Source organism: Ixodes scapularis, unplaced genomic scaffold, assembly GCF_016920785.2.
Source record: "Ixodes scapularis isolate PalLabHiFi unplaced genomic scaffold, ASM1692078v2 PGA_scaffold9__187_contigs__length_104089568, whole genome shotgun sequence".
Lineage (NCBI taxonomy): Eukaryota > Metazoa > Arthropoda > Arachnida > Ixodida > Ixodidae > Ixodes > Ixodes scapularis.
Genome location: NW_024609884.1, coordinates 20,921,110 through 20,935,808, shown reverse-complemented (window position 1 = coordinate 20,935,808; position 14,699 = coordinate 20,921,110). Strand labels below are relative to the sequence as shown.

General features: G+C 43.8%; 1 protein-coding gene across 1 annotated transcript in view; it reads left to right on the top strand.

Annotated features, from left to right (window-relative positions):
• Positions 1-227: 227 nt before the first annotated feature.
• Positions 228-14,699, top strand: part of LOC8050902 (C-Maf-inducing protein) — a 39,103-nt gene continuing 24,631 nt past the window's right edge. The window contains exons 1-8 of the mRNA XM_040220733.3: positions 228-1,074; positions 7,268-7,447; positions 8,001-8,072; positions 9,619-9,708; positions 13,528-13,635; positions 13,730-13,810; positions 13,914-14,017; positions 14,119-14,220. Of these exons, the coding sequence (XP_040076667.1) occupies positions 646-1,074; positions 7,268-7,447; positions 8,001-8,072; positions 9,619-9,708; positions 13,528-13,635; positions 13,730-13,810; positions 13,914-14,017; positions 14,119-14,220 (1,166 nt within the window). The 5' untranslated portion in view covers positions 228-645. The remainder of the gene's footprint in view (positions 1,075-7,267; positions 7,448-8,000; positions 8,073-9,618; positions 9,709-13,527; positions 13,636-13,729; positions 13,811-13,913; positions 14,018-14,118; positions 14,221-14,699) is intronic.

Below are 14,699 nucleotides of genomic sequence, written 5' to 3'. Positions count from 1 at the left end.
TAGTTCTAGGACGGGACGTCCTAGAACTAGTAGCTCCGACTTGGCTAATCCCAAGATTAACGTCAGATGGCACGCGTGTTTTCTTGCGCTACTTGTGCTCGCCTGCGCCCTTGTGCTGTCCAAGCCGTGGCGTAATCAGTTTGTTTCGGTTTCTTGCGGCGTTCGCGGCTGTTGCTTAGGTAACGCAATGACGTCATTTCCTTCTCGGCTATCGCCTATCAGAAAGCAAGGGCACTTCCTGTTGTATAATGGCGTCCAGCGAGTCGGAGTAGCGTCGATGTTAAGAAAAAAGAAAAATGTTTATTCGCAGGAAGCAGGGAAAGGGTGGACGCGGATAATTCAGCCACCTTCCAGCGCGAGCTCGATCTGCAATGCCAACTTAGAGCTCTTTCGTTTCGTGCACTAGCGTGCAGTCTTGCCGCAAATCGCTGCAACCGCTGCAACGATCGGGTTTGGGCAGCCGTGTTGGCCAGTTCGTCTCGTTGGCAGCGAGGGATTATCCACCGTTAGCAGGCGAGTCTGCTGTGAACCCGGCACGTGAGCACTCCCTGAAATCGGCAGGACATCAGGCACTATGTGTGGCTCCGCTCCCGACTGCTGCGCAGTCCATCTGTTTGCTTAACGGAAGGAAGCCGTACGGCCACGATGGAAGAGCTGCCGAACAACAGTCGGAGCAATTCCGAGGCTGCCTCCCGGAGACTGCTGTCAGAAGATCCAAGCAGCAGTGGTGCCGTTCAGCCCGGCTTCGTCCGAAACGTTTTCTTCACGGGGAGCGCGCAAGCGTCGGTAGATTCGACGTCGAGCGACAGCAGTGACTGTTCGGCACTCGCGGGGCCCAGCGCCGAGCGTCCGGGCTCGGCTTGCTCGGCGCCGTGCTCGTCCCCGGGCGCGCAGGCGGCTCCGGCCAGCTGCGCTCAGGGTCCCAAATTTAAGCTGACCCACGAAGGGGACCTGCAACTGTGCAGGCTCAACCACAGCCGCACGGTGATCAGCAAGATTCTCAGCTCCAAGTTCCTGAGGCGGTGGGAAGCCCACAAGATCCTGCTTGGCACGGCAGAGATGGCGTCGAAAACGGTGCGTTACGCAAGTTGCATGCCGCTTGTAATCTCTGGCTGTTTTCCTACTCTGTCCGCTTTACGACGCCGTTGACATGTCCCTGTTAACGTCACACACCGTGAAACCCGAGATTGGAGGGGAACAATCTCAAGCGCCGCGAGACCGAGACGCGAGCATAGTTGCGCGTTTGAGACCCGTATCGGTGGTGTTTGCCTTTTTGTCGCCGGTTTCAATGTTTATGGTCTGTGGCATCCTGTTGTTCGCCCTGACGCAGTCAGTCGTCTTTTCTTCGTTATGTTTCGCTCACACTTCCGGAGAGTCAGCAATACCCTGCAGCTTCCTAGCTGGTTATCGCGGAGCTAACGATGGTCCTCCGAGCGCCCAAAGCCCGTGAAACTACGTACGGGCAGTGAAATTCTCTCGTCGCTACAAAAGCGAAAACTAGGGAGCAAGAAGAGCATTGTTATCGTAAGAGCGCAGTTATCAGCCTTCGGCATGCTTTGGCCACATCCGGTTCGGTAATACGAATATGCTTCTGCTCGCGAGTGGGCGGGTTGTTCGACATGGTTCTCTTCTGTGTCATAGAGATTTAATCCTGGAACGTGGCATGTGGAAATGTGCTAACATGTTGAATCACCGCTACGAAGGCTGTCTTCAGTATTAAATGCTTTCAAAAGCGTTTTACAGCGAATCTACCGAACTCGGTTTTTAAAATGTGAGGTTTTCTCAAAGCTCGAAATAAACCAACAAGCTGTTGGCGGGGCTTAAGGGCGTGTAAGAGATCTATCAAAACAGGAAGGCCAGCACTGAGTAGTGATATTTGAAGAGCAGATAAAATGTCAGGCACAAGGCAAACAGATGTCCTCCAGTAAGCCCAGCAACCTTTTCCACTGAACTGTTGTTAGTCTGTAAAGAAATGCATAACTACACAAAAAGAAATGCCCCATAAGATGGTAAACCCTGGAAGCATTTGCTCGTGTAAAGGGGGGGGGGGGGGGGGGGGCATAATATTAAGTAATTAATGGTCAGGCACAAAACTACCCATGTGATATTTATGAATGAATCGCGTGTAATTTGGGGTCAGACATTCCTTTGGGCGCCATGTCATTGAATGACGAACAATGCATCGATTGATATCTTTTTTTCTACTTTTACCAAGATAAGCTAAGCAAATTCAGTTTGCTTAGCTGTCAGCCTGTCACCCTTTCAGAGGGGTTGGGGCTCAACCCCATTGACTCCTCACCTTCAAGGTCGCTCTACAATGCCAGACGTATGACTTGCTTAATAAATGTTCTGTTTAATTGGTATTTTATTTATTTGCTCTAGGATACTTCGAAATGATTTCCAACAAATAACTTTTTATAATACTGAGTGAGATGACATCAAACTTGAGGCCAAAGCTTGGCTATTATGACATTGGCAAATTTTCAAAAATTCAACAATATTTCATTCATGGAGTGATATCTTAGAGTAGGGTTTCCACATCCCTTCTAACAATGAAAAAAAAAAGGAATGTATGAGTAGTTTCATTTAGATTTTTCCATGAGAGCAGGTGCAGCTTTAAGGATTGTTTTGTTGTGACCTTCTACTCGGAGCATGTGCCTGTGTACTACGCAGCAGGGTCATGACACTTCTGTGGCATTAAGAAGGAAATGTTCAAACAGGCAGTTGACGAAGAAGCTATTGTTACATTGTTTTGATCGCTCCTAAACTCTGTTCATCTGTAAGCTGACAGTGTGGTGGGAGCCACACACTTGCTGGGCAAATCAACAGCCTCCCTTTCATCCCCTGAGCTCACTCTCCATGCATGGGTATGTGCGGGGGTGTGATCGCGTGGTGATAAAGGGGCATCTGACTGACTGGTCCAACAAGCATGTAGCTTCCATTGCACTGTCAGCTTACAGGTGAATGGAGTGTATGCGAAGGGAAGCACCTCAGTACTGAATGAATGGAGCTTTTACTTTGTGAGGTTGCAGCTGTTTGTATATACTACACAAAAATGGGGAGGTCTAACCTCACTTGTTAATTTTTTGCTGAGAAAGGATGAATGCTATCCTTTGAGGGGAATTGAAAACAAACATCAGTGGTTTCATTGGTATGTTATGTGTAGGCATGTATACACTACAGCATTCCATTATGAAATGGAGGTTTGAAGGGTCGTGGATTCATTATCAGGAAGATATAGATAGATACATGGTTTTTGTTTAACATAGTTGAAGTTGGTATTTATTGACAGCTATTTTTGTTGACTTGGTTTTGTTTATCATCCAAAGTAGTGTCAATAGAGAGAAGTTTTCACATTTAAATTGTATGTGCGACATTTTAATAAAAATTCACAGTTGTATACTGGCAACAACAACATGTTTGCAGGCTTAATATTTTTTTCAAATTTCCAAAAGTTACATTTTTTAAATATTTTATGATTGGAATTTAGCGTTTCCTTGACCTCATACCATATGGGCAACATGCTTGCATGAAACATTTTTTGCAGTCCATGAAGTTTTCCAAAAAGTTGTTCACAGCCTTTATCTTCCTATTGCTGTTCATTGAAGGTTCTATTGGGGCTGTGGGATAACCTGGACTTCCATGTTATCTGTGTAGGAAAAAAGCTGAAAATTGGTTGAAATTGTTTATAATGGGCCCTTCTCGGCATTGCCTGTGTGCATGCATAGTGGTAGAGACACGGCCATGTGCCAATTTTTGGTGGTGCTCATGTGGCAGCATATCGGCAGTCAGCAGCAGTCTGGAGCCAGGAATAGCCCAGAGTTTCAGTTGCAAGTTGCTGTAATTTTGTTGTGCCTTTGGTTGCAACAACAATATAGGCAAAAGTGCTGGTTAAAGACTTTTAGAAAACCATCAAAAGGCTTCCTGATTTGCCAATAGGTGTCAATAGGGGCAGACTTACCAGTAGGCAAAGAAGGCAGCTGCCTAGGGTGTCAGAATTATGGGGGTGTTAAATTTCTGAGCATGGTTATGATGGTGTCGATTCTTTGCAACCTAGCCCCATCCGAAAAATGCACTGTTTTTTTATGTCCCTGGCACTAACTAACACCACCAAATCCTGGGAATTCATATACACATATAATGCAATTGAGAAAACAGAAAAAAAAAAAAATTTGCTATTTTAGGCGTGGCTTGGTGTGTCTGCGGCTAGGTGTGTGCCAGTTCCGATTGACAGTAGCAAGGGAGTGGCCAGGTTGCTTGGGATCCAGTTTTTAAAGGAAGGGAGAAATTAGACTCCATGTGAAATATAAAACTGTACCCGCTACCTGGCAAGTAATCTCTCCAGCGTTGGTGCAGGGGTGCCAGACAGATTTACCTCTAGCATGGCAGCCATAGAAAGTTGAAAATAAACTAGCAATACTCGAAACTAGATTTAATGGAGGAAGTGATTGAAAAAGAACAAAATGGGAAGAGAAATCATACTGTTAAAAAGTTTGCTTGCTGCAGACTCTTAATTTTGTCCCAAGTACTTTAACTGCATTTTTGTGCTCCCTCAAAATGGCAATACTTTTATTATATTCTTAAGAATTACAATGTAGAAAGAATATGTTCACTAGTGCTGAACACTGGGAGCACGCGGGAGAGAAGATTCTTTGGATTTAGTTCTAACATACTGACAGCATACAACCTTTCACCTAGCAGAAACCATGCTAAGTGGTGCATCATTAATGTAAATGGAGGTTATGTTGCAATGCACAAATTTTCACAAGACACCATCTCTAATTTCCAGTGTGCCACTCTTTATGCGCGAAGTTGATAGTGATCGACAACTTCTCCACTTCAGCACTGAGAAGCGTTAGAGAAAAAGTGGGTTAGTGGGGTCAAATTTGGCACACAATATTCTAAGATAATATTTTCTATCACAATACCCAAGGCTGTCATTAGACGAGGGGATCACAATAAATCTGACGACTTGTCAGCACTTTATCGTATTTCCTCTGCTGAAGCCCCCTCCCCCTTTTTTTTTAGCTCATTTATTCTCCCTTGATGTTTCTTGTCTCTGATTTGTGGCTGCTTTGGTGAACTTATCTCATCAACTTTGTGGGCTCCTCATTTCTGTGTTTGTGGTTATTGCTGCATTCTGCCAAATTTAATCTTGGTTCTCTGATGGTCACTCCCTAAGTCTTTCATGCTTTCCTCATCTATTTCTATACCAGCTATAGAATTTCAGGGACATAGTCTATATTCAACTGAGAGTTGTTTCTCATCCATCATACTTTTGCCTCATATTTATTTTATGCATTTACCAGTTCTAGAGCCAAGTCTTCGTGTAACTCCTGTAACATTCTTCCTGTTGCATTTGTGAACCTATCAGATTCCTCCAAATGTGCATTCATGTCTCCTATAGTTAGTATTTCATGGTCCTTTCCAAGTTCTTGATGTCTGTTTTTATGCATCAAAGTGCTCTGCATTTTCCTCTGTCGAATTATTTCCTGTCCACAAATAGACAAATCCCAGAAGCGTTAGCACCCCCATCCCCCAATGCTACCCTTCATCCTCAAGTGTTCCCTGCATCTTCCTTGACTCTTTTCCAATCATGTCCCCTCACCCATGTCCCTAGACCTCCTCCTTTACACTCCTTTCCTTTCCTGTTTCATCCTGTCCATGAGTACTCTGGCATAAAAGACGGTTCTTTGATATAGCAAAGATGCCACCCTATATACTGTAAACTTTCCCCTTTGGAGTTGTTCCTCAGTTTCTTTTCTGGCTGCTTCACTCTACTCCTTCTATCTTGTGTGTTTATGAACCCTTCATTCTGTTGTATTTTCCTTTTTGTCCTTTGACTCTTAGTCCTGCCCTTCCCTGTCACTATGACCCTTGTTATACTGGGGCCCTCCTTGGGACCGTGTGGTCACGTCAAAAAGTCTGAGCCCTGCAGTCCATGCTCTGTCCCACCCGCCACCCTATTGGTATGCTGTAATGAATGACATACCAGGAGAAAGGGTTGTGTGCTCCAGCCCCATATATCTCCTGGTTGACATCCATCATGTCATACCTAAGGGTCTCCCTCATCTCTCTTATCACCACATTTACTTTAGTGACCTGCCAGGCTACCGCCGGGCGCCTTCCCCAGACCCCTGGGATGACGCACGATACAATGTGCCCCCCCTTCCTAGACGGGCCTAAGTTTGGCCGCTTCTGTCTCTTCCCCAGATGCCGCCCCTTCAGCTTAAGTGCATCATTTACCTCCGCATGTAATTCCACTAGGTCCTTCACCTCCATGGTATTGCAGATCCTGTCTTTATCCCTGTCCATTAATTCGTTGAAACTCCTGCCTGGCATATCCTCTACCTGCGCCCGCTCGTTGTATCCTACAGTCTTTAACGCTGCTTCCTTGCAGCTCGACATATTTGAACTACCCACCACTGGCATTTCCTCTGGCTGCCTCTTCATTTTCTCACTAGCACCTCGCTAAATGTCAGCGTCAGATGCTTGTTACGGCTATTGTCCTGACTATTCTGACTTTCCACTACCATTCTCAGTTGGGAAGGCACCCCCGATTTTCTACTACCTCTCAATTGGAGAAGGCACCCCACGGTTGTACTCACGCTGCCCACATCCCTCTCTTCCATATGTTGCAGTGCCCACTGTCCTTTAGTGATGTTCATTGTCCCAAGTTTTGGAAACTAGTTATGAATCCATGTCATTATTAAGGCCTACATTTTGGTTTGTGGTAATTGAATAACAATGCACATGAAATAGCCATCGAACTACCAAGGTGTTTGTTAATTTTTTATGTTGTGGTTGCTTCTCTTGACATAGCAAATATGCCCATGACCAAATGACCATCTGTAATGACATAGCAAATATGCCCATGACCAAATGACCATCTGTAATGGCTATGGTCCTGCATTTCTGAAGTTCATTTTAAGCCACTCCACTGAGTCATTATTGCCGTCCTTGAAGTACAAAGGCAATCTGATGAAACATAGGCCATAGACATACCGTAAAATACCGAGCAAGCGCCCACTCAAAATATGAAGATAATCACGAAAACTGGGGAATGAGCGCTTGTTAGGTCATTAATTTTACCTATATATCTACTGTGCATATTTTTTCGCATGTTGCAAAATTTTGGGGTGGGCACTTAGTAGGGAATGGGCGGATGCTCGGTATTTTACGGTATGCATTTTTGGAATGTTGGATGCTCCCGCACTCAGAAAACACAGTGCGGCAAATAACCTCCGGCCATTGTTCTCACTTTCAGCCGTCTGGCTTCATGGAAAATGCCGTGAGCTACAGTTCAATGGAGGATGTGTATCCCTTGCTCCGTTGGGATCCAAGCCACAAGTTCTGTCTTCGTGTGGTCATTCCAGAAGGTTCCTTGCTGCTGCAGGCACCCAATGGCTATCTGCGTGACCAGTGGCTGCACTCTATCCTCTGGAAGGTCGGTTCCATATTACTGCCAGGGTTTATATGTTTGGAAAACTGCTTTCGGTGTGATAATATGTACCTCCACAAGTGTACGGGATACGAAAGGCCCATTACTCACAGGGGTGGTCAGTGACACATGCAAAGAGTGAGTTTCCATGCAGCATGGGTACTGGGTATGCACCATGCTCACAATTGCACCTTCTCTCTGTAAACAGTAGGGGATTTTTTCTCTGTAAAAAAAATTGGAGGTTTATGTGGGGCAGTGTCTTCATGCTAGGGTATTCTCAAGCACTGTCTGTATTCACGTTTAGCCAATGCAGAGCGCAAGTTTGTCTGCTTCTTTTGCAGGGGTGGTGACGTCAGAACGCCGATCTCTGGTTGGCTCTGATTGAAGGATAGTGGGTAGACCTCAAAGCAAGCTGCCTTGAAGTCTTCCCCATATCCTTCAATCAGAGCTCGGCATTCTGACGTCTCCACAACTCCTGCAAAAGAAGCAGACAAACTTGCGCTCTGCATTTAGATACAGCTCCATGCTGAGTTATTTGTTTTTCTCCGTTTTGAAACAGAAAAGCTTACTCAAGCATGAGAAAGTCCTCATGACATCACGAAGGGTGGAAGTTGTCACTAAAGAGCTTAAGGTAAGGACATATTGTTTGCTTGCACCTTTGTGGTGAATTTTTTTTTTTGTTTTTTTATGCTTGCAATTTCGAGCTGCTATAACTTTAGTATTTAACGACTATCAATCAATATGGGTGCTATTGGGGTGCCACTAATTGGAAAATCACTACCACAGCGCAAAAAGCATGAGTGTCGTGGTTTCGCCAAACCTTCGAGGTTTCTGTAGTATCAGTCGTGCAACCAAAGTTTCCATTTTGAGAGAGGGAGTACATTGCTATCTTCTGGCATCTATGAAGAATTTCCCGAGGGGGTAAAAGAAACTAGCTTCAAAATATGACTTCTCTGCTTTATTGCTAAGGTATTTTTTTGTTAGTTCTGTTGTTTGAAGCTAAAATGTTCAGTTCTTCAATAAAAAAAGAGCTTGTTTTACAGCAATGGCTGTTACAGGGACCCCCAGCTTCATTTGCGGTATCGGCGTTGCGCCAGGCAGAAAACTGTTTCACGTGCGCTCACACGTGCACCGCCTTGTGACATTAGGCAAAGTGCACGCTCTTGATTCTTGCATGGCGGCAGTGTCTTGTATGGTTGACAAGGGAAAGGGTGCTGCTACACATTCCTCACCGTAAAACTCAGTTTGCATGTACAGTCGGCACGGAATGAAACGCGAACATGGAGCACATGGTTTTCGACCCACGCTGAGTCACCTAGAGACGCAACACCGAAGGTTTGGATGCACTGAGCAAGAGTCTAACACATCGAAGGAGGAGCCATCTTCTTGCAGCTCCCATCTGGTTCAGGTGGTGCAGCATCTAGCGAAAACCATGCACCCACTGTTCGCGTTTCATTCCGTGCCGACTATACTATTAGATGGAAAGCAAGCCACCACTTGAAATGGTACCTGTCTAGATTTTGTCTTAGGCAGGAACATTGACTCGTGTGTGCAGTGTGTTCCCTTTTCTACATACTTCAGTGGCCACCAGGCTGTGTTGTGTGTGATCAAGTAAATGAAGAGTGGATATTCATAAAAGTATGTGTTATTATGCGCAATAACAGCTATTGCTGCCACTTCGCACACTATGGAAAAAAAAACTGCAGACCTTTTTAGCTGGAGTACCAATCACAATGATTTCCTTTCCAAGGTTTCACCTGAATAGCTCCTCCTTGCACAGTTATGGTTATGTTTTGGCTAGTTCCTCAGCATGTTTTTTAGAATTCTGTTGCAAGCAAACTCTGAAATACATACCAATAATTTTTATCATCACTGCTGGCAGAAATATGTTCTCTGTGCCATGCTTGAAACAGAGGAAACGAATTGTCACTTCGTGTTAGTGGTTCCCCTTTATTTTTATGAGAAACTTCTTTATGCAGCCTACTGTAGGCTAAGCTTTACCTGTACTCATTTTTCCTGTTTATTTAAATGTACAATTATAGCAGACTTGTTTTTTTGTTGCTTTCCTTTTTTTTGGGAGGGGGGGGGGGGGGGCAGGTGGGGATGTTGTGAGATTGTATTGCATTCACTTTACAAGTGCATACAATTGAATCTCCTCTCTTTGCTTTTCTCTAAAGGGCTTGGTTGACTTAGCTTTGACTACCCCCTTGCAAGACAAGAATATCTATCAGCGCCCTGTTGATATATTGTCAAAGTTCCTTGTTCTGGTAAGTTAGTTCCTTAAAAACGTTCTGCATTTTCCTGTGCAAGCATAGTTTTTCATAGCATTTCAGTTCACTTCAGATCGTGAGGGGAGGGAGGTGTGTCTGGTTTTTGTTTTTATAGACCAGGGACCAAAATCCTAAACTCCAGCGATAAAAATAGGAAATAATAATCTCAAGCGAAGGCTCTTGTGAAGAGAGGGGCTGCGCATAAAACAAAATTCTTGCTTTTTACAGCACTCTTGGCTTCCTGTGTTGTTCTTGGAGCTTCCTGTCTACTCCTTTCTGACGTTCTTGCACTATGATATGTGCGAAGGTTTCTAAAAGAAAACGGAGCCTTGCAAAAAGCGCAGCCCCCCCTACTGTGTCATGGCGTCAGCATAAATAAACATGGCAGTGCCCATGGAACAGAGCAGACTATGGTCTATAAAAACAATGCAGTTTAATTTTTAGTGCCAAACTTGTGTTAACAAACAAATACTGCTCACATGACTTTGGGCAATCCTATGAATCGTTTGATTCATTTAGTCATTTTGTGAAATCTCAGCCACTCGAGCTCCTCACTGTCTGCATTTTCCTCCAAATTATGTTCATAGACCAGTGCATTTGAGGCATTCAAAGAAAGCCAAGCATATGACGAACAACAGTACTCTGCATTAGATTTAACAGAAGTCTTTCTTGAAAGATTTTACAAGAAAAAAGATGAGTGAATCCTGGGCTGCACTCGTGATTTCCATAATCCTTGCTAAACTCTTTCCTTACTATGGGAAAAATCTGTTTTGTGTGACTTTTGTTACTTGTTTCCTGAGTAAACTCTTAGTGTTTACAATGTAATGCCCTACATAGAAACGAAGCTACATAGCTGGGCTTTTGAGTGGTGCAAATGTCAAAGCACAGACTTGAATTCTAATGCAAAATTTAACTTGTCAAACAATTCTTCTTTTTTTTTTCTTTTTTTAGAAAAGATTTAGACCGGGTAGACATGACAATATCTAAGAAAAAAAAAAGTAGTAAAAAAAAAAACACAAATTATACAAAAACATTTTTTTTTTTTCTCATTTTGACAACGAGAGGTTTGACAAAGCTTAGAGTTCTAGCTCATAATGGTTTTGAGCTATGGAAAATCAAGCCAACTCCCATGACTTGCATGCCATTGTGCTAAGAAGTTTCTCAATGTGGTGAAGTATAGGTCATTAGAACTGAAATGTTATAAACTGGCTTCATCATCAGACTCATGCTGTTGGTTCAATAAATCGACAAGGTATTTGCAAAAATTGCCACACTTGCAAGCGTGCACCGTGTCAATGACGATGACGGGCCATCGGTTTCACACTCGGTTTACAAGTCGCTACCACATGGAAAAAGAAAGAGAAACGCAGAAACCAAAACTGTAGTCACTACCTATGAGAAGGTGCAGCGAGCGCGAGAGCTTGAAATGGGCCCCTAGCCCATCGGTCAAGGGTGCTCGAAGCTGTATGGGCACAATCAGTGAAGAGTTAAGCAGCCTACTCAAGGCATAGATGGGTTGACCGCAGCCTCCATAAGTATTACGTATGAAGTACCGTATTTTCCGGACTATAGTCCGCACCCGGTGTATAGTCCGCAGGGGCAAATATGGGGTCAAAAATAAGTTTTTGCTTAGATAGTCCACACCTTGTGCTTAGTCAACACGAAAATCTTCTCATAGATGGCACATCTTGACAAATGTCTGCTTTCTTAGCTCATAAAGAAGCCTATACTAATATACATAAATCATTGACATACTCTCTAAATCACAAAATCCATCACGTCTCATCATAATCAACGATATTGAAAAACAAAAATCCTGTATAGTCCGCACGCGTAGATAGTCTACAAAGCCTAAAATTTCAACTTTTAGACATGTATAGTCCACGGACTGTAGCCCGGAAAATATGTTAGTAGAGAAATATAAATTCAGCAAATATCTTGGGCTTCTATCGGAAGTTTTGCTTTATTTGTATCAAGTGCTAAACCTTAAATACTATTTTAAAGGGACACTGACAGGGTATTTATGCTCGCTGAGGTTTTTAGTTGTACGTGACATATGAGAGCTCAACTACCCAGAACAGAATTTGCGGCTCGAAATTCGGTTTCTTTCCGCCCGAAAACCGCCGATCAAGAACTGGCCGGTTCGAGTCTCGCTCACTCTCTTTTTCGCGGTCACGGGCCGTTTTCTAAGGTATCGATGCGACCACCAAATTTAATCAAAGTCGTGGGTCACTGAAGGCACACACTCAATATTAAAAATAGAAAAAAATATGAAACCCATTTTTTGTGGCTTCTAAAAAGCTGTAAATACGTTGATTGAAAAAAAAAGTTCCACAGACAACCGGAAGCATTCTGTGCGTTCGTCGTTTCGCGTATCGTGGGACTCGCGGGGACGGCGATGGCAGCGGACGACGGGCGTGGGACCTCTATTTCAGAACTGTCGTTCGCGGTACCGGCGAATTCTGTCTACCGTTAAAAAAGAAATTTGGGACTGATCAAAAGAATTGGTATTCATCCCGTACGACACGCCCGGCCACCAAGCCGATTTGCACGAAGACGTCGCCGAGCCGTCGCTCCCTTCTCGTGGCTGAAGACATCGCTCCCGCAAACGTCAAGCACGACGTGTCTACTTCGAGTTCAATATGCACGCGTGCGATTTCTTTACTAGGTGCGAATGTCCCCAAAGCGTGGTGCTTCCCGACTTCGACCCGGGAGCGCTTTTGCTAAAGAAAAATCGACAGCAAACTTTCCAACTTACAGTTTACCGGCTGAATTATTACTAAGGAAAGAGATCCACCAGAAAAGCGATGCCCCAGTAGCTCAGTCGGAAAGACGTCCGGGTCACACGTGTAGGACCGGGTTCGATCCCCCGTGAAACTTTTTTTTTTTTTTCAAACATTTTCCGATGTTTACATATATATATATATATATATTTTTACAATCATCACTTGAAGAAACAATAAAAAAAATAACAAATTAATGTTGTGGACGATACTTCGCTGAATTAAATGGTATGGGATTTCCGTTTTGACACCTGCGAGCTCAATGTAATCACTTTCCACAAAATGCAAGGAGCATATAAATCAGGTAACGTCCGCTTTCCGAGGTGCCCGTATATGTTCTACAGGAATTGAAGCCAGCCGTTGGTCCCGATCCCGTTGATCTTTCGGAAACTCTGTCGCACAATGCCACTTTTTCCGGATGCAGGAAATGTGAGCCAGCTGTTCACGCAACATCTTGGGTGTATTCTTTTCGGAGCCGATCATGGAAATTCGCCACGGGCACTCACTACTCATCTCCAACTCCTCAATGTACAAAACAACTCATCTTGGAGTACAGAACAACGAGCGGAACAAACATAACTGCAAAAAAATCGCACGGCGAGCAGTTCCCGCACGCCGCATCCCACGCCGCATGTCCTGTCGTCTGCTACCGGAGAGGAGGAAAAAAAAAAAATGCACGGTCGGGTGTAGCCACGTGACTTCCGCCACTCACTCTCTTCTCTCCACTTCTCCGACCTCCGTCGGGTTTCGGTTTCGGTTTCGAGGAGTTGCGTCTTTTGGCTTTATTAAAAAAATATGCTACTCTGTTGCAAAATATTAATTGGGTAGTCCTCCGACACCATAATGAAGCGCCTGGCAAAAAATAAAAATTTTTTTTTGGGGGGTGTCAGTGTCCCTTTAATGCAGACTTTAGAAGTCTTTGTTGTCCTAATAGAGCACAATTCTGCTTCTTGGTTGTGGCATTCACATGCTCTTTAAACCCAAAAATAAATAACTAAAAGCTTTTTTTTTGCTACTTGTTTGTCTCCTGCAGAGCAAGGAATGGCTGCCGGAACAGGCTGTTGAAGACGTAATTAGGACTGTACTTCCACTCTTGGAACGAACCACACCTACTCCCGAGATATGTGAATATTTTTGTAAAGTAAGTCTGTGCAGTCACTACATTTTGTACAGTTAATCTGCTATGTAAGGCTTGCAGTTTATTAACATTGGATGTGTTTCTTGCTTCATTCTAGCATTGTAAGGAATGTCCCCGATCAAAGTTGGTTTTCGAAATGTACACTCCTGTTGTCCACAGAATACTGAAGCGGAATATGGTACGCCTTTTTTTTTTTTTTTTAATTGTACGGTGTAATTTTTTTTTTTTTTTTTGTCTCAAATCTTGGGCTGTATAGTTACTGGTCATTTTTGCTTCTTTAGGATTTTGGGAAGTACCCCATGACACGATTACTAGTCCAAGAATATGTCCAAGCTTTGAACTGCCAAAACTCTGGGTTGCAAGCCGTGGAAGACTTTGTTCGAAGGTAAAACTTTTTTTTTTCTACATTCCATATGCTGGTTTTTAGAAGTAAGAGTAGTCCTAACGATGGGGTTTGGTGATACTCCTATAAATTTACCTTTACAGCGTTCATGGAGAAGGAAGCACATGTCCACATCCCCGTGTTCTGCCAAACCTTGTGGCCACAGTACTGGCTGGAGTGTTCTCTTTGTTTGAGGAGCGCAGATGGTAAGCTGACCATACCCTCTTATGTTTACCTAGATGAAACAAGAGCCTAGTAACATTTTACCACAGTTGTGACCTGTTTAACTAATGCTCGGCACAGCAAATTTTATGGAGCAACACAATAAGGGTGGTCTAGTCTCCTACACTACAAAGGAATTGTAGAAATCATTTCTCTGGGATCATGAGCTCTGGCAGGGAACTTGCATTAATTTCTTTTCGAATTGCTGCTGGCACCAAAATGTTGTGGTTGTTTGGTGCCACTACTGTTGTGAGGTGTAAAGCATTTACCAAATATGGGTGGCTGCAAAGTTTGGTTCTGAAGTGCCATTAGAACGGAGTCTCAAAACGTAGTTGTGAGGTCTGTCACTTTTAATTAACATAAAATGTCCAAGTGCCATCAGGAAATCCCGAAAGACGCTGGTTCATTATGCTGCTGGGATGCAAAAGTAACTTAGTTTTCAGGGCCATGAGTATTCAAATTT